Genomic DNA, 18,612 nt, shown 5'->3' with positions numbered 1-18,612 from the left:
AAATGTTAAGTTCTCTACACTAAGCCGCCTCCGAACGTTGTTTTAGAGAATCTGGCAGTACGTCCAACCGGCCTCACAACCGCAGACCATGTGTAACCACATCAGCCCAGGACCTCCACATCTGGCTTCTTCACCTGCGGGATCATCTGAGACCAGCCATCCAGACAGCTGATGAAACTGTAGGTTTGCACAACCAAAGAATTTCTGCAGAAACTGTCTCAGGGAAGCTCATCTGCTTGCTCGTTATTCTCACCAGAGTCTTGACCTGACTTCAGTTTGACGTCATAACTGACTTCAGTGGGCAAATGCAAACCTTCAATGGCCACTGGCATGCTGGAGAAGTGTGCACTTCACGGATAAATCCCGGTTTCAACTGTACCGTGCAGAAGGCAGACATCGTGCATGGCGTCAAGTGGGCAAGCGGTTTGCTGATGTCAACGTTGTGAACAGAGTGACCCATGATATTGTTATGGTATGGGCAGACATAAGCTACAGACAACAAACACAATTGCATTTCATTGCTGAAAATATGAATGCACAGAGATACCTTGACGAGATCCTGAGGCCCATTGTCATGACATTCATCCGCCACCATCACCTCATGTTTCAGCATGATATTGCACTGCCCCATATCGCAAGGCTCTGTACCCAATTCCTGGAAGCTGAAAATGTCCCAGTTCTTCCATGGCCTGCTACTCACCTGACATGTCACCATTGAGCATGTTTGGGATGCTCTGGATCAACGTGTACGACAGCGTGTTCAAGATCCAGCAACTTCGCACAGCCATTGAAGAGGAGTGGGACAACATTCCACAGGGCACAATCAACAGCCTGATCAACTCTATGCGAAGGAGATGTGTCACACTTCATGAAGCAAATGGTGGTCACACCAGATACTGACTGGTTTTCTGATCCATGCCCCTACTTTTTTTTAAGGTATCTGTGACCAACAGATGCATATCTGTATTCCCAGTCATGTTAAATGTATAGTTTAGGGCCTAATGAATTGATTTAAATTGACTGACTTCCTTATATGAACTGTAGCTCAGTAAAATCTTAGAAATTGTTGCATGTTGTGTTTATATTTTTGTTCAGTGTATATTATTACATATGATTAACACCAAGTTCTACTTATTTATTTAATCATTTAATGTTGAACATTGATATCATTGAGATCTGAATGGCATTCATTCAAAGGGTAGTTCACAGAGCTTATCTGTGTTTTGTATTTTGTTCATCTAAAGACTATTACAAAGTCCATTACATTGGAGCAATGAGCAATTTGGTGAAGGAACTTTTGGTTTTGAAATTCCAGAGCAGCTAGCCACAGACCAGGGAAGTATATTCATTGGCGCCTGCATGGGAATTTTCAATTCTCCCATAAACATATTGAGTTGTGCTTACATGGAAAATCCTGATGTTCCCAATGACTTATGTAATAGAGATATTTTTCCAAGCATAGCTTTACAATCGTACATGATGAAGTGGTTTATTAAGCTGATGATGGTCATTGAACAACAATTAAAGCTGGCACAGAACAGCAATAGATGTTGAGGAGAGTGCTGCTTCAGCATTTTATGATGGCATCTCTGTGTGTTTGTCTCTGTGTTGCCATACCAGCCTTTCTCCTTCTCCTTCTCATCTTCAGTAGCTAGTTTTGCCTCTTTACATTCAGTCCTTTGAACATCTTTTCACAGTAACTAGCGGAAGTTCAGTGGCACTTGCATATGACAGTTAATCAAATGTGGAATCAGATGCATTACCTTGCAGCAGAGGTCATACTACCTACAATCTTTCAAGTAACATTTTTGAGTTAAAAAACAGTGCAAGAGCTGAGGAGGAGCCATATGTTTTTATTTAAACCAGTGCACTCGTAGAAAAGTTCCAAACGATTCTTTGGCTGTCTCCATAAGAGAACGCTTTTTAGTTCCAGGTCGAACCCTTTTTGGTTACAGGGAGAACCCTCTGTGGAAAGGATTTTACATGTAACCCAAAAGGGTTCTACCTGGTACCAAAAAGGGTTCTTTAAAGGGTTATCCGATGGGGAAAGCTCAAGAACCCTTTTAAGCTCTTGATAGCAATTTTTTTTAAAGAGTGCACTATTGGAGTTTTGGAGAGAAGTGCTGTTTTCCACATTTTCAATGGCATCCCATTGCAGCAATTACCAACTTATTACTTTCCCCCAGATCTTTGACTAATGCTTTACTCAAGATTGCCTGCCAAAGAAACATCTAGACTATATATCTGAATAATATCTCATCTAATAGAACTGCCTGTAAGATCTCCATAGCTTCATCTAATGTTACATTTTCCATCCCACTCTGTGGGGCTAGAAGACCTCTACTAATAGTGCCATTCATCATACAGACAGTATATAGACTAACTTGTCTCCTGTGGTGGAGAAAGGTGAACACTGAAGCTGAAGCAGTAGCAGGTTGTTGTTGACCTTGGCAACGGGACAAGCAGCACACGTTGAGCGTGTGGCCTAGCAGAACCCTCAGCCTCCCAGAGCCTTAGTCTAGCCTATCGGAGCATCACACTCTTGTTCTCTGATTCTATAATGGAACAGTTGGAGCCAGGAGGAGGAAAGGGAAGAGCCCAGTCAGCAGATCCAGAGCCAGGCCAGTCAGTCCCCAGGCTGGTTAGGGCTCCTGCCAGCGAGGCTCAGCGCAGCATGGAGCCCTCCCAAACACTCAGCCATGGAATTTCATGCCGCCGCATGCAGTCTAATAGGAATGAAGAGACCGAGGAGCTTGTTTGTAGGGTGCAGCTTGAATTGTTGCTTGCTTGGGGTTTTATTCTGCAAACCTCTATGAAGGGGATGTAGTTTGTTAACTGAGTGCTGACTTTGGGTTTGGTTCATTTTTGGCACATACAAAACTGCAGTGTGGAGAAACATGGGTCTAGTGGTGATAACAATTTGTGTTTTGAGAATGTGAATGTATACTGAACAAAAATATAAATGCAACATGCAACAATTTTAAGGATTTTACTGAGCTACAGTTCGTATAAGGAAATCAGTCAAGTGAATTAGGTCCTAATCTATGGATTTCACATGACTGGGAATACAGATATGCATCTGTTGGTCACAAATACCTTTAAAAAAGGTAGGGGTGTGGATCAGAAAACCAGTCAGTATCTGATGTGATCATCATTTGCCTCATGCAGCGCAACACATCTCCTTCACATAGAGTTGATCAGGCAGTTGATTGTGGCCTGTGGAATGTTGTCCCACTCCTCTTCAATGGCTGTGCAAAGTTGCTAGATATTGGCGGGAACTGGAACACGCTGTCGTACACGTCGATTCAGAGCATCCCAAACATACTCAATGGGTGACATGCAAACCACTTGCCCACACAACGCCATACACGTGGTCTGAGGTTGTGAGGCCAGTTGGACGTACTGCCAAATTCTCTAAAACGACATTGGAGGTGGCTTATGGTAGAGAAATGAACATTTCATTATCTGCCAACAGCTCTGGTGGACAATTGCATGCTCTCTCAAAACTTGAGACATCTGTGGCATTGTGTTGTGTGACAAAACTGCATTTTTAGAGTGGCCATTTATTGTCCCCATCACAAGATGCACCTGTGTAATTATCATGCTGTTTAATCAGCTTCTTTATATGCCACACCTGTCAGGTGGATGGATTTTCTTGGGAAAGAAGAAATGCTCACTCACAGAAATGGAAACAATTTGTGCACAAAATTTGAGAGAAATAATCTTTTTGTGCGTATGGAAATTTCGGGGTCTTTTATTTCAGCTCATGAAACATGGGACCAACACTTTACTGTTCATATTTTTGTTCAGTGTATTTTGTCAATATGTGTCACGTCCTGACCATAGTAAGATGTGATTTTCTATGGTAGAGTAGGTCAGGGTGCGACAGGGGGTGTTTTGTCATTTTCAGTTATTTGTGTATTGCAAAGTTTCACGGATTTAATCAAATGTGGAACTACAACCACGCTGCACTTTGGTCCGCTCCTTTCGACAGCCGTGACAATATGTACAGTAACTAAACAGTGGGAAATGTGTTAATCATACATTAATAAACACCCACTATGAGTATAATTATGATCATCACTCACGGTGTTTTTATCTGCTGCTGTGTTGAACTGAATGTTAAGCAACATAAAACACAATAGTGCACTTTATGGAATACTGTAGCTTTGTGGATAATAGCCACACCAATGTGATTAATACTTTGAAACCTAATATTCCAAGAACATTTTCTCACGGTCAACTCTGGGTTTGGGAAAATAATGGTATGTAATGGTTGGCCATGTCAATTATGGTCTAGTACATTCTATTTCTATTACTGCTATTTGGTTGCCTGCTGCATTGCAGACTGTTGTGTTTCTATGTTTCTTCCATAGTGTGTAACAGCTCTGTGCTACCACTGTAATAAACAGAGTGATAACATGTCTGTTCTCTCCTCTCTCTGTGTTTGTCTACTCAGGGGTTTCCCGGGGACTTTGGCGAGCGGGGACCACCAGGACCAGACGGAAACCCAGTAAGTGAAACAGCAGGTCTACCCCTGTCCCCTTGAACACCCTTGTCCATCACTCCAGACCTGGGTTCAAATAACAGCCTATATTGTTTCTTTCAAATACTTAAGCTGCACTTGATAGAGTCTGCCTGGCACAATGGACCAACTGGAATAGTCCCAAAAGTTAAATGACTGCCCATCTGGCACTTCAGGCAGGCTCAATCAAAGAGAAAACAAATGCTATTTTAGGTTCAGCATGTCTTTTTGAAGGTTTCTCTTGTTGTTTTTATAGTCATAGGTCTACTTGATTTAATATCTTTGTTTGGATTCAATGATTAGCAAAACAACAGAAACGATCTATTTACAGAATTTGAATGACTGATTTACATAATTTCAGTACAGCAGTTAAGAGTACTTGATCACTTCACGAGTGCACTGAAGTAGTGAAACTGCACACCATGGCTGTTTGCTTCCAGGCAGTCCTTAACTCAACACATGCACACACACACACACACACACACACACACACACACACACACACACACACACACACACACACACACACACACAAAATGTGTATGGTGAAAGACATGCTAAACATAAGTCACACTTGATGAATTGAAAATATGCAGACCTCGCACTGCATTTGATCTTACTTGTTTCTTTCTGAAAGTAAGACCTGAAGATTCTCTACTCCTGAGTCCTGAGCGGATAATGATTCCAGTCTGAGACTTTGTTACATAATTAGTTATTAAATGTTACCGTTAGTTACATAGTTATATGCCACAAGCCATTCACTGTTTGGTCTTTGATCATTTATACCACAGCCCTCCACACCATGAAGAAGCTCTGGACTTTTTACATGTTTACATGTTTTATTTCACCTTTATTTAACCAGGTAGGCCAGTTGAGAACAAGTTCTCACTTACAACTGCAACCTGGCCAAGATAAAGCAAAGCAGTGCGACAAAAACAACAACACAGAGTTACACATGGGATAAACAAACGTACAGTCAAAAACACAATAGAAAATCGATGTACAGTGTGTGCAAATGTAGTAAGGTTAGGGAGGTAAGGCAATAAATAAGCCATAGTGGCGAAATAATTACAATTTAGCATTAACACTGGAGTGATAGATGTGCAGATGATGATGTGCAAGTTGAGATACTGGGGTGCAAAGAGCAAAAATAATAATAATAATATGGGGTAGTTGGGTGTGCTATTTACAGATGGGCTGTGTACAGGTACAGTGATCGGTAAGCTGCTCTGACAGCTGATGTTTAAAGTTAGTGAGGGAGATATAAGTCTCCAGCTTCAGTGATTTTTGCAATTTGTTCCAGTCATTGGCAGCAGAGAACTGGAAGGAAAGGCGGCCAAACGAGGTGTTGGCTTTGGGGATGACCAGTGAAATATACCTGCTGGAGCATTTGCTACGGGTGGGTGTTGCTATGGAGACCAGCGAACTGAGATAAGGCGGGGCTTTACCTAGCAAAGACTTATAGATGACCTGGAGCCAGTGGGTTTGGCAACGAATATGTAGCGAGGGCCAGCCCACGAGAGCATACAGGTCACAGTGGTGGGTAGTATATGGGGCTTTGGTGACAAAACGGATGGCACTGTGATAGACTACATCCAATTTGCTGAGTAGAGTGTTGGAGGTTATTTTGTAAATGACATCGTCAAAGTCGAGGATCGGTAGGATAGTCAGTTTTACGAGGGTATGTTTGGCAGCATGAGTGAAGGAGTCTTTGTTGCGAAATTGGAAGCCGGTTCTAGATTTAATTTTAGATTGGAGATGCTTAATGTGAGTCTGGAAGGAGAGTTTACAGTCTAACCAGACACTTTGGTATTTGTAGTTGTCCACATATTCTAAGTCAGAACCGTCCAAGAGTAGTGATGCTAGGCGGGTGGGCAGGTTCGGGCAGCAATCGGTTTTACTAGCATTTAAGAGCAGTTGGAGGCCACGGAAGGAGTGTTGAATGGCATTGAAGCTCATTTGGAGGTTTGTTAACACAGGGTCCAAGGAAGGGCCAGATGTATACAGAATGGTGACGTCTGCGTAGAGGTGGATCAGAGAATCACCAGCCGCAAGAGCAACATCATTGATATATACATAGAAAAGAGTAGGCCCAAGAATTGAACCCTGTGGCACCCCCATAGAGACTGCCACAGGTCCGGACAATAGGCCCTCCGATTTGACACACTGAACTCTATCTGAGAAGTAGTTGGTGAACCAGGTGAGGCAGTCATTTGAGAAACCAAGGCTATTGAGTCTGCCGATAAGAATGTGGTGATTGATAGAGTCGAAAGCCTTGGCCAGGTCGATGAAAACGGCTGCACAGTACTGTCTTTTATCTATGGCGGTTATGATATCATTTAGGACCTTGAGTGTGGCTGAGGTGCACCCATGACCAGCTCGGAAACCAGATTGCATAGTAGAGAAGGTATGGTGGGACTCGGAATGGTCGGTGATCTGTTTATTAACTTGGCTTTCTGTGGACTCAGTGATATCTGGAGAAGGTGTGAACTATAACCTGGCGTGTTCATTGCACATTCATATGTATGCTCATTCATTGACATGCTTAGAGACATAGAGTACCTGGTAACACTACATTTTAAGGGGTCCTTATTACAATGTAATAACATGCATAATTACACTGTAACAAGTATTGTAGTTAATCATAATAATTTACATTTACATTTAAGTCATTTAGCAGACGCTTAGCGACTTACAAATTGGTGCATTCACCTTATGATATCCAGTGGAACAACCACTTTACAATAGTGCATCTAAATCTTTTAGGGGGGGGGGGTTAGAAGGATTACTTTATGCTATCCTAGGTATTCCTTGAAGAGGTGGGGTTTCAGGTGTCTCCGGAAGGTGGTGATTGACTCGTGAGGGAGCTTGTTCCACCATTGGGGTGCCAGAGCAGCGAACAGTTTTGACTGGGCTGAGCGGGAACTGTGCTTCCTCAGAGGTAGGGAGGCGAGCAGGCCAGAGTTGGATGAACGCAGTGCCCTTGTTTGGGTGTAGGGCCTGATCAGAGCCTGAAGGTACGGAGGTGCCGTTCCCCTCACAGCTCCGTACGCTATAAAAACAGCATGTAACTTGTGATTGTTACAGTCTGTAATTACAGAGGTGTACAACAAATGCGTGTTACCATGCTTTTTACATGTAGGCAAGTTTCCACTAAATTCACCAATTTAGTGTTTTGTTTCTTCTCGACAGCATCCGATTCAGTAACAACTTTCACAAGGTTGTAATCTCTTGTGGACAGTTGCACTGGGTGTCCAAGATTAGAACGGTTGAAGGCTCACTAGGCTCTAATTACCAACCCGTAAATGTACACTCTTTAAAATCTCCACATTGTTGCTAGGAAATGAACCCCAAAAGTGTATAATCTGGGTTAACTTGGTTGAGTTTACAAAAACAGATCAGATTTGCATAAAGGTTCTACGTCAACCTCTCTGATTGGGGTCTACCATATGGGTGTCATCCCAGATTATACATTTAAAAATGACTTATAATTAATGTATATGTTTCCCATTATGACATCCTGAGTCTCCTTTACCATCCAAGTGGGAAGATAAACCTACTAGTACACCACAGAGTACTATCTGGATAAGTGAAATGTAATTACTAGTTGTTACACTTAATGTTAACGAGCTAAATCCTGTGTATCTTGAGGGGTACTTAAGTGATAATGCCAGAGAAGCCAATGTTTGGAGGATATATTGTTCGTCAAGGTCCGGCAAACCGTGCCAAAATGTCCTCCATACACCGGCTTCGAGGGCATTATTACATTTATGTAACAGGTTACATATTAACAAACGGTTCTGCTTTGGTTGCAACCCTTTTTGGGGTTATATATGGTTATTTTATAGAACCTTTATGCAGAATGCTTCTATAAAGAACAAAAAGAGCTGTGTGCAAACCACACACTGTCATAGGTGTCGTAAGGATTGGACCAAGGCGCAGCAGGTATAGTGCTCATCTTCTTAATTTATTTAAAGATAACACTTAAACAAAATAAACAAAACGACGAAACAGTTCCGTAAGGCAACACAGGCTATACAGGAAACAACCACCCACAAAACACAAGTGAAACAAACACAACTAAATATGGCCTCCAATTAGAGACAGCGACAACCAGCTGCCTCTAATTGGAGGTCATTGCCAAAAACACAACATAGAAATAGAAAACATAGAACCTAAACCAAAAACACCAAAACACACAAAACAAACACCCCCTGCCACGCCCTGACCAAACTACAATGACAAATAACCCCTTTTACTGGTCAGGATGTGACAGTACCCCCCCCCAAAGGTGCAGACCCCGAATGCACCTCAAAAACAAAAACAACCCCAAACTTAAATGGAGGGAAGGGAGGGTGGCCACCGTCAACGACGGTCCCTGTGCTACACCCCCCCTTCCCAATCCTCCCACTATGGAGGTGGCTCTGGGCGTAGCTCCCGTCCAGAAGACTCTGGGCTGCGCGGCATCGCTGGAGGCCCCGGGCTGAGAGGCGTCGCTGGAGACTCCGGGCTGGGGAGCGTCGCTGGAGGCTCCGGGCTGGGGAGCGTCGCTGGAGGCTCCGGGCCGGGGAGCGTCACTGGAGACTAGATCCGTTGTGCCGGCGCACTTCTTCCTGGCTGCTGGCCAACTCTCGCCCTGCAATGCTGAGGAGCCCATACCGACTGCACCGGGCTGTAGCTGCGCCCTGGTGACACAGTGCGTATCTCCGCATAACAAGGTGCTTGCTTGATCCGTCGCTCCCCATAATAAGCACGGGGAGTTGGCTCAGGTTTTCACCCTGACTCTGCCAAACTCCCCATGTGCCCCCCCCCCCAAATTGTTGTTGGGGGATGCCTCTCGGCCTCATGTAGCTCCCTTAGTTTCATCTCCCAGAAACGTCGTTCCGCCTCCCAAGTCCATCCTTTTCCTCGGTGCTCCAATCCCCACTGCTTGGTCCTTGTTTGGTGGGTGGTTCTGTCATAGGCGTCGTAAGGATTGGACCAAGGCGCAGCAGGTATAGTGCTCATCTTCTTAATTTATTTAAAGATAACACTTAAACAAAATAAACAAAACGACGAAACAGTTCCGTAAGGCAACACAGGCTACACAGGAAACAACCACCCACAAAACACAAGTGAAACAAACACAACTAAATATGGCCTCCAATTAGAGACAGCGACAACCAGCTGCCTCTAATTGGAGGTCATTACCAAAAACCCAACATAGAAATAGAAAACTAGATGTAAACATAGAAATAGAAAACATAGAACCTAAACCAAAAACACCAAAACACACAAAACAAACACCCCCTGCCACGCCCTGACCAAACTACAATGACAAATAACCCCTTTTACTGGTCAGGACGTGACACACACCCACATATTTGAATAAGCCGCCTCCCCTACATTTCAATTATCATTAAAACAGTAAAGAACCCTTTTGTGACCTGTGAAGAACCATTGATCCTAGACGATAGTGCACATGTCTAGGCTAGCACTTGTAAAGGCTAGGAAATCGACAACAATCTGGCTTCATCTGTTTCTTTCTGGACTCTGAGATCTTATGGAAATCTGTGGTGGAGAAAAATAATGTATGACAATTTAGCAAATACACAACAATTAGCCTACTAGCTAGCTATAATCAGAGACGGTATAGATTCCTTCCTCCAATATGTCTGCTATCATTATTATCATGATTTCTATCATTTAGGGTTTAGGCCTATTGCTAGGCCTAGCTACCTAGTTGTTATGGTACACAGCTATCATTATACTAATAATGGTGCTTGCTAACATTAATAAACTAGCTAGTGTTTACATCGAAAAGGAACTACTCATAGGTGAGTTACCACAAGTATACAAAAAAGCAAAAAAATTGCATGGAAAGCCTACCTACTCTCTCCTGTGTGTACATTTTTTTCTCTACCACACTTTGTTTATTTCGCAGCAATCTCTTATGTCTGGATTTGCACATTACCTTCTTATTGATCCCGGTTCTTTGCACACTGTCACTAGGAGTCAGTGTAAACACAAATTGTGGGCATCTTCGAGGTTGTTGATATTTCGAGCGCATTGCGCAGATGGGCAGATCTTGACGATATTTCGAGCGCATTGCGCAGATGGGCAGATCTTGACGTGATGCCTTAAACTAACTTCCCAGTGAAAATCTCACTTTTAAAAGTTCTTATTCTGTTAACTCATATCCAAATAATGTTGTTGACTAGTCCTATACAGATGTCGGATCTTAACTTGATCACTCTTTTTTCGCTGAGAATTTGCGTGATCCATCAGGAAATTCAGATCAGCCTCGTGAGTGGCTGAATATGAGCAGTTCTCTTTCTCTCCATGTGAGGGCAGTCAAGTCATTGGGATCAGGGCTTGCTATCAAAATAATGTTCTCTCTCGCTCGCTCAAATACTAGGCCTAGGTCCTATTACTGCAACATTCAAATGTACAAACATTTATCTGAAATGCAGCCATACACATCAACAACCATCATTTTATATATCTTAATAACACAAGATAGATATTGGTCTCCATTAGGCTATGACATAAGTTGAGATGACAATACCAACCAGAGGGCGAACATATCTTGAAAGACTTGCAAGCAGGACACTGTCATCATCTTTTAGGGAGCGATAATGAGGTGACCAATAATGGTTGCACTTGAGATCAGCTGTGCGGGTAAATTTAGCGCGTATTGATGGTTTAACGAGACATTAGCTGGCGATAATAAGGATGCTTCCTTTTGAGGCAGGATTTCTAGGCAGGACGTCAAAATTGGCATGTCCCAATCCCATGTATCCTTAGTCGGGGAAGCTATCCCATAACACTTAGCGGTGCAGTGAAAAAAAAATATTATAATAATCATAATTAATGTTATATAATTAATGTTATATAACATATTTCTGAAGAATAAGTAATAACTTTGCAAAATGTAGGTATAACGTTTATTTATTCACCAAATTATGTTAAAATGTTCAACAAATGACTGTCATATGAATTTTTCATTCAACTGTTGAGTAACTGTAATCACATTTTACTCCATTGCATTGGCGAGTGGCGCAGCGGTCTAAGGTACTGCATCGAGTGACGATGTGTCACTGCAGGCCCTGGTTCAAATCCAGGCTGCATCACATCCGGCCGTGATTGGGAGTCCCATAGGGCGGCGCACAATTGGCCCGGGTTTGGCCAGAGTAGGCCATCATTGTAAAATAAGAATATGTTCTTGCCTGACTTGCCTAGTTAAATAAGGTAAAATAAAAAAATTGGGGCTTGGGCATCCAGTGACTACGGTTCATCTGTCTAATCTCCGGCAAGGAGAGAGAAAGTTATCAATAATATGACAATACTGTATTCATTTCACTGAATATATATTCCTGTTTGATATGCATTTATATACTTATGTTATCCTTTATCACATGCCAGTATTTGTTTTATAGCCAATGCATTTAGCTTACATTAGGATAAAGTAGCCTAGGCCTAATCTATTTAGATTGCATCATATCACCTTTCAATATTAGTTTTCAATGAATATACAACCATGTTATCTTGAACATTGGTGTCATTTAATAATATGCTCGGTTGTGATAGTTGTATGAATTAGTCACAAAGCAAGCCTACACATTAGAAAGAAAACAGAATATGAACAGCTCTAATGCAATATTAGCTTTACATTGAAACACCACTATTCTGGCTATTAATCCTTCTTAAACAGTCAGTAAAATCTCAAAAAATCGTAGCCTGTACGATATCATGCATGCAAGCTTACCTGTCATGTTCAAAATGATGGAGCAGCTGACCAAGCAATATACAAGAGGAGGACCTTATTCCATAGGATAATTATTCTGGTCGGTGTCAACTTCATTCATTAATTGGTACTGAGGAGATTGATTCTGTTACTTGTTATTCGTGTCAGATACAGTGGCAAGAAAAAGTATGTGAACCCTTTGGAATTACCTGCATTTCTGCATAGATTTGACATAAAATTTGATCTGATCTTCATCTAAGTCACAACAATAGACAAACATAGTGTGCTTAAACTAATAGCACACAAATTATTGTATTTTTCTTGTCTATATTGAATACATCACTTAAACATTCACAGTGTAGGTTAGAAAAAGTATTTGAACCCCTTACTCTAATGACTTCTCCAAAAGCTCATTGGAGTCAGGAGTCAACTAACCTGGATTCGAATCAATGAGACGAGATTGAAGATTTTGGTTAGAGCTGCCCTGCCCCATAAAAAACACTCACAAAATTTGAGTTTGCATATCACAAGAAACATTGCCTGATGTGAACCATGCCTCGAACAAAAGAGATCTCAGAAGACCTAAGATTAAGAATTGTTGCCTTGCATAAAGCTGGAAAGGGTTACAAAAGTATCTCTAAAAATCAGTCCACGGTAAATCAAATTGTCTATAAGTGGAGAAATTTCAGCACTGTTGCTACTTTCCCTAGGAGTGGCCATCCTGCAAAGATGACTGCAAGAGCACAGCGCAGAATGCTCAATGAGGTTAAGTAGAATCCTAGAGTGTCAGCTAAAGACTTACAGAAATTTCTGGAAGATGCTAACATTTCTGATGACAAGTCTACAATACGTAAAACACTAAACAAGAATGGTGTTCATGGGAGGACACCATGGAAGAAGTCATTGCTGTCCAAAAGTGTTCGCAAAAGAGCACCTGGATGTTCCACAGCGCTACTGGCAAAATATTCTGTGGACAACTAAAGTTGTGTTGTTTGGAAGGAACACACAACACTATGTGTGGAGAAAAAAAGGCACAGCACACAAACATCAAAACCTCATCAATCAATCTGTGACGAAATGAGTCATATTAAAATCCGACATCTGTACTGGTATTTGTGGCCAAAGTATAAGTTGGAGAAAAGAACACTTCAAAAACCCCACCTCAAACAAATGCTTGGTATTTCCTCATAGAATATGTCGTCATCTCCCCGAGGAGGATGAGCTGGCCAATCAGCGGTCAAGAGGAGGGATGAATTGGCCCATCAGTGGTCTACTTGCATGAATATTTTTTATGACCTATATATGCTCACACCATTCTGTTGTTGGCGTAACATGCTTAATGAAAAAAATGTAAGGAAAACTATTTCACTCATACTTTAAGTAATTATAAGTAATATTTAATAGAAATCGGTAAACACGACAATAATTACATATGTTATATCTAATGTTCTGTCTAGCTCCCAGTACTGCCACTTAGAAGAAATATCAGTGAGGGCAGAGAAGTATGAGTTTGAACTTCAGTCAACTTTCTAGAGTTTTCCCCGTTCGTAACACTATCAACGTTTCCCTTTAATGTGGGAATTGTGATCGAATCAACGCAGTATAATCCACTTTCAATGCAACATACCAAAACAAAACGAACTGTGCAAGACTTAGTATGCAAAACTAACTATACAAGAGATTTTGTAGGCAGAACGCATCGGAGTAGGGTTATATTCAATCAATCAAAATTATTTATAAAGCCCTTCGAACATCAGCTGATGTCACAAAGTGCTGTACAGAAACCCAGCCTAAAACCCCAAACAGCAAGCAATGCAAATGTAGAAGCACGGTGGCTAGGAAAAACTCCTTACAAAGGCCAGAACCTAGGAAGAAACCTAGAGAGAAACCAGGCTATGAGGGGTGGCCAGTCCTCTTCTTGCTGTGCCGGGTGGAGATTATAACAGAACATGGCCAAGATGTTCAAATGTTCATAGATGACCAGCAGGGTCAAATAATAATAATCACAGTGGTTGTAGAGGGTGCAACAGGTCAGCACCTCAGGAGTAAATGTCAGTTGGCTTTTCATAGCCGATCATTCAGAGTATCTCTACCGCTCCTGCTGCATCTAGAGAGTTGAAAACAGCAGGTCTGGGACAGGTAGCATGTCCGGTGAACAGGTCAGGGTTCCATAGACACAGGCAGAACAGTTGAAACTGGAGCAGCAGCACGGCCAGGTGGACTGGGGACAGCAAGGAGTCATCAGGCCAGGTAGTCCTGAGGCGTGGTCCTAGGGCTTAGATCCTCTGAGAGAGAGAAAGAAAGAGAGAAAGAGAGAAAGAGAGAGAGAATTAGAGAGAGCATACTTAAATTCACTCTGGACACCGGATAAGACAGGAGAAATACTCCAGATAACAGACTGACCCTAGCCCCCCGACACAAACTACTGCAGCATAAATACTGGAGGCTGAGACAGGAGGGGTCGGGAGACACTGTGGCCCCGTCCAACGATACCCCCGGACAGGGCCAAACAGGCAGGATATAACATATAACACAGGCATATATATTGCATTGACAGGCACGGCTCAGGCACGTTCTCTACACAGACCGGTGCACCATAACCAATCAGAGCTGCAGTAGGCCTATATGCAAATAGACCATTGCATATATGGATCTGTGCCATTCACTTTGAACTGGACTGTTTTTACAGCATCAGCAGTCGTGAGTAGATGTGCTTGATTTGAGATCAAAGTGAGAGCTACATGTAGCGATGTGTGCACATTTGTACATGTGTTCATATCCTTTGCTAGTTAGTTAGTTAATTTGTAGTCAACAATGGGGGAGGGATTGCTTCCTACAAGATTAAAAAATGTGTGTATTTGTAGACTTTGAAAAGCAAGTCAGATAAAGAGCTTTTTTTGTCTTAAAGGGGCAGTGTTGTATTTGCTACGGGTAGCATAATTTGTCTGATTCTCTGTAATACCACTATGGGAATAATGATGCATTTTATTTTGTAAAGTGGTTTCTTGCATCAAACAACACAACATTTTTAGTCACCTCCGTCTGAAGTGTATAAGTGTATAAACAGGTTAATGTCAAGCCTTGCATGTTTCTTTCAAAAGTCTCATGGAATGTAGGCCTACATTGAAAACCACACATTGGCTGCTACTGTATGCGATAAAACAGCTATTTCCATGTTAAAGTGTTATGGGATGCATTTTCTCCATTGTTTTTGATGGTAGGCCACTCTGGTCGGCCTACATTATGATCAAATAGCCACAGTAGCCTAATTGACCATTGTTAAAACTAACCTAATGCGGGTACAGCCTGTGTTCACAGTAAAGGCACTGGAAGTTGCACATAATTTTCATTTGCAACGATCAAGTTTGCCCTCAGCAGACTTGAAAATTGCTCAATGATGAAAAAATGTTGAGGGAACATTGGTTATAACACTGTAATAAGGACCCCTTAAAATGAAGTGTTACTGAGTACTCACATGCCAGGTATGTTTATAGGTATTGTAGGCTATTTCTAGAGCAGTATGCACTCCCATGCACTTCTCAGTAGCTGAATTGGGGACGACTGGGAAAATCAGCTCACTGATGGACATGCTGTCTGTAGGCCAGTAGGGGGAACTTTGCCCTCCAAGCAATGAAGCGGATACTGTACTTCAGAAGGGTCAAAAGGGGAATAATGTCTTCACCATAGCAATTCCTTAGATCTAATCCCACTCTATCCACACAATATCCTAGTTTGACATAGAGACATGCGGTCCTTCATACAGATACATTTGCTCTCTTAGTTTGCCCCTGACATCTCCTTGAGTGGCAGCTGTATAGTGATACTGTGATTGGCTGACCTCTGCGGGCCTCTCCAACACCATGTGTCTTTCCAACCAAAGAGAGGGCAAGTTCCAGTTGGCTGAATAACCTCTCCTTCATAGTGAAGTTAGAAGAGGAGAGGAGGGTGGGTGGTTGCCACTGTTGCCAGAGGAATGTATATGAAAAGGAATATAAAAATTATGCTTGTAAAATCATTTGTGAAAAAAGTAAACGAACAGCAACAATTGACACATTTAATATACAAGGGTTCATGTGTATGACATGGCTGAAGCTATTGTCCCTCTTATATTATGACAGAACTGGACATCTACTGTATCTACATTTTCTTTTAACAAAATGCAGATTTTCTCCTAAACAGGCAGTTCCAAAAATCCTGCAACTCTTTAATTAAATTTTGGGCAGTGGACTAGGAAGTGCGGCTCATTCTGTACTTCACCCAACCCACAGTTCTTACGTAGTGTTTCTTCTTCTTTTGTTTTGCCAATGATTAGTGTATGTATTTTGATTAGAGATTTGTATTTGTTTGAATTTTGTTATTTGTGGTCGAATAGTTTAATTTAGCTGGTGCTTTTGGGCCAGTTGCTTAGGGTCACCAGAATTTGGTAGCTCTTTTCTCAATTTGGAGTGCTAGGGGGAATCTCCCAAGTTCTGCCCTACAGACAGTAACACATTACACGCATCTATAATAACATTTTACTAGCTTACCGTTGAGCAGACGCGTTTTTAGGACTTCCATACATGGGGGAAAGTTTTTAGCAGGATGTGGAGAAAATGTTAAACAAATTTCATGCAGTTTACATCATTTATATGATGGCCACATGCGTGACTCTCTTCAGGTAGGATGCAATTTTGGAACTTAATTTATAAATGTTTTCGTATTTATAATCATTTGTTTTATCATGATTATATTGTATATCATTGATATTATTGTAAGCCTATTTAAAAAAAAATCTAAACCAGTTCTTTAAATAGCCTATGCAGAACCTGTTTTGTTTCATTCTGTTGACACATTTTCGTTTGCTAAATTAAGTTTGATCTGTCTTTTGAATTGTGTTTTCTGTATTTAGTTTAAGATAGTTAAGTAGGCCTGTTGTAAAATAAATATAATTAGCCTATTGCTGTCATTTGATGGGTACGGTAGGCACTAGCCTTTCTTGGTAATTACTGAAATATAGCCTGTTCAAAACTTCTTTGTTGTAAAGTATATGCTGGGAGTCAGGAAGCAAGTTCAGGGAGTGACTTTTAATAATAAATAACACAAGGAACAAAACAAGAAACACGAGTAGCGGACAAACATGAAACAATGGAACAGAAACAATAACTCCTAGGGAAAGAACCAAAGGGAGTGACATATATAGGGAAGGTAATCAGACAGGTTATTGAGTCCAGGTGAGTCTGATGATGCACTGATGTGCGTAACGATGGTGACAGGTGTGTGTAATAATGAGCAGCCTGACGACCTCGAGCGCCGGAGAGGGAGTATACGTGACAGAACCCCCTCCCTGACGTGCGGCTCCAGCCGCAGGACACCGACCAGAGGGACGGTCCCGAGGACCATGAGCGGGCCGGTTGCTTCTGCTGAGGCGCGGGAACCTGACGACCCAGCTGAGGCACGGGAACCTGACGAGCCGACTGAGGCGCGGGAACCTGACGAGCCGGCCGAGGCGTGGAAGCCTGATGAACCGGCCGAGGTACGGGAGCCTGATGTACCGACTGAGGCATTGGAGCCTGCCGAGCAAACCGAGTCTTGTGAACCTGACGAGCCAGCTGAGGCATGGGAGCCTGACGAGCTAGCTGAGGCATCCTTGGTAGACTCGGCAATGGACGCTTGACGGGACAACTGGGTCTTGTAAACCTGACTAACCGGCTGAGGCATGGAAGCCTGACGAGCCAGCTGAGGCATCCCCGGTTGCTCTGGTAGCGGCACCCGGACCCGACGTGACTTACACTCACAAAAAAAAGAAAAACTCCCTGGTGCTCCCCTTTGGTGAGGCGTTATTCTCTAATGTATACGCTGGGAGTCGGGAAGCAAGTTCAGGGAGTGACTTTTAATAATAAATAACACAAGGAACAAAACAAGAATCACGTGTAGCGTACAGACATAAAACAGCAGAACAGAAACAATAACGCCTAGGTAAAGAACCAAAGGGAGGTAATCAGGCAGGTGATTGAGTCCAGGTGAGTCTGATGAGGCGCTGATGCGCGTAACGGTGGTGACAGGTGTGCGTAATAATGAGCAGCCTGACGACCTCGAGCGCCGGAGAGGGAGTATATGTGACATTTGAGAAGGTTTAAACCAGTTTGCAAGTGTTTTGTTTCAATATGTTGAGCCATTTTCTTTGGCCAAAGGAAGTTTTTCATATTTTCCCTATAAACATTTTATTTAACCTTTATTTAACTAGGCAAGTCAGTTAAGAACAAATTCTTATTTTACAATGACGGCCTACCCCGGACGACGCTGGGCCAATTGTGCGCCTCTCTATGGGACTCCCGATCACGGACGGTTGTGATACAGCCCAGGATCAAACCAGGGTCTGTAG

General features: G+C 42.3%; 1 protein-coding gene across 1 annotated transcript in view; it reads left to right on the top strand.

Moving 5' to 3' along the window:
• Positions 1 to 18,612, top strand: part of col27a1b (collagen, type XXVII, alpha 1b) — a 156,332-nt gene that overhangs the window by 71,420 nt on the left and 66,300 nt on the right. The window contains exon 13 of the mRNA XM_014171199.2: positions 4,460 to 4,513. Coding sequence (XP_014026674.1) covers positions 4,460 to 4,513 — 54 coding nt within the window. The remainder of the gene's footprint in view (positions 1 to 4,459; positions 4,514 to 18,612) is intronic.

The sequence above is a fragment of the Salmo salar genome, chromosome ssa24 (assembly GCF_905237065.1).
Source record: "Salmo salar chromosome ssa24, Ssal_v3.1, whole genome shotgun sequence".
NCBI classification, from domain to species: Eukaryota; Metazoa; Chordata; class Actinopteri; order Salmoniformes; family Salmonidae; genus Salmo; species Salmo salar.
This window is presented reverse-complemented; position numbering and strand designations above follow the sequence as displayed.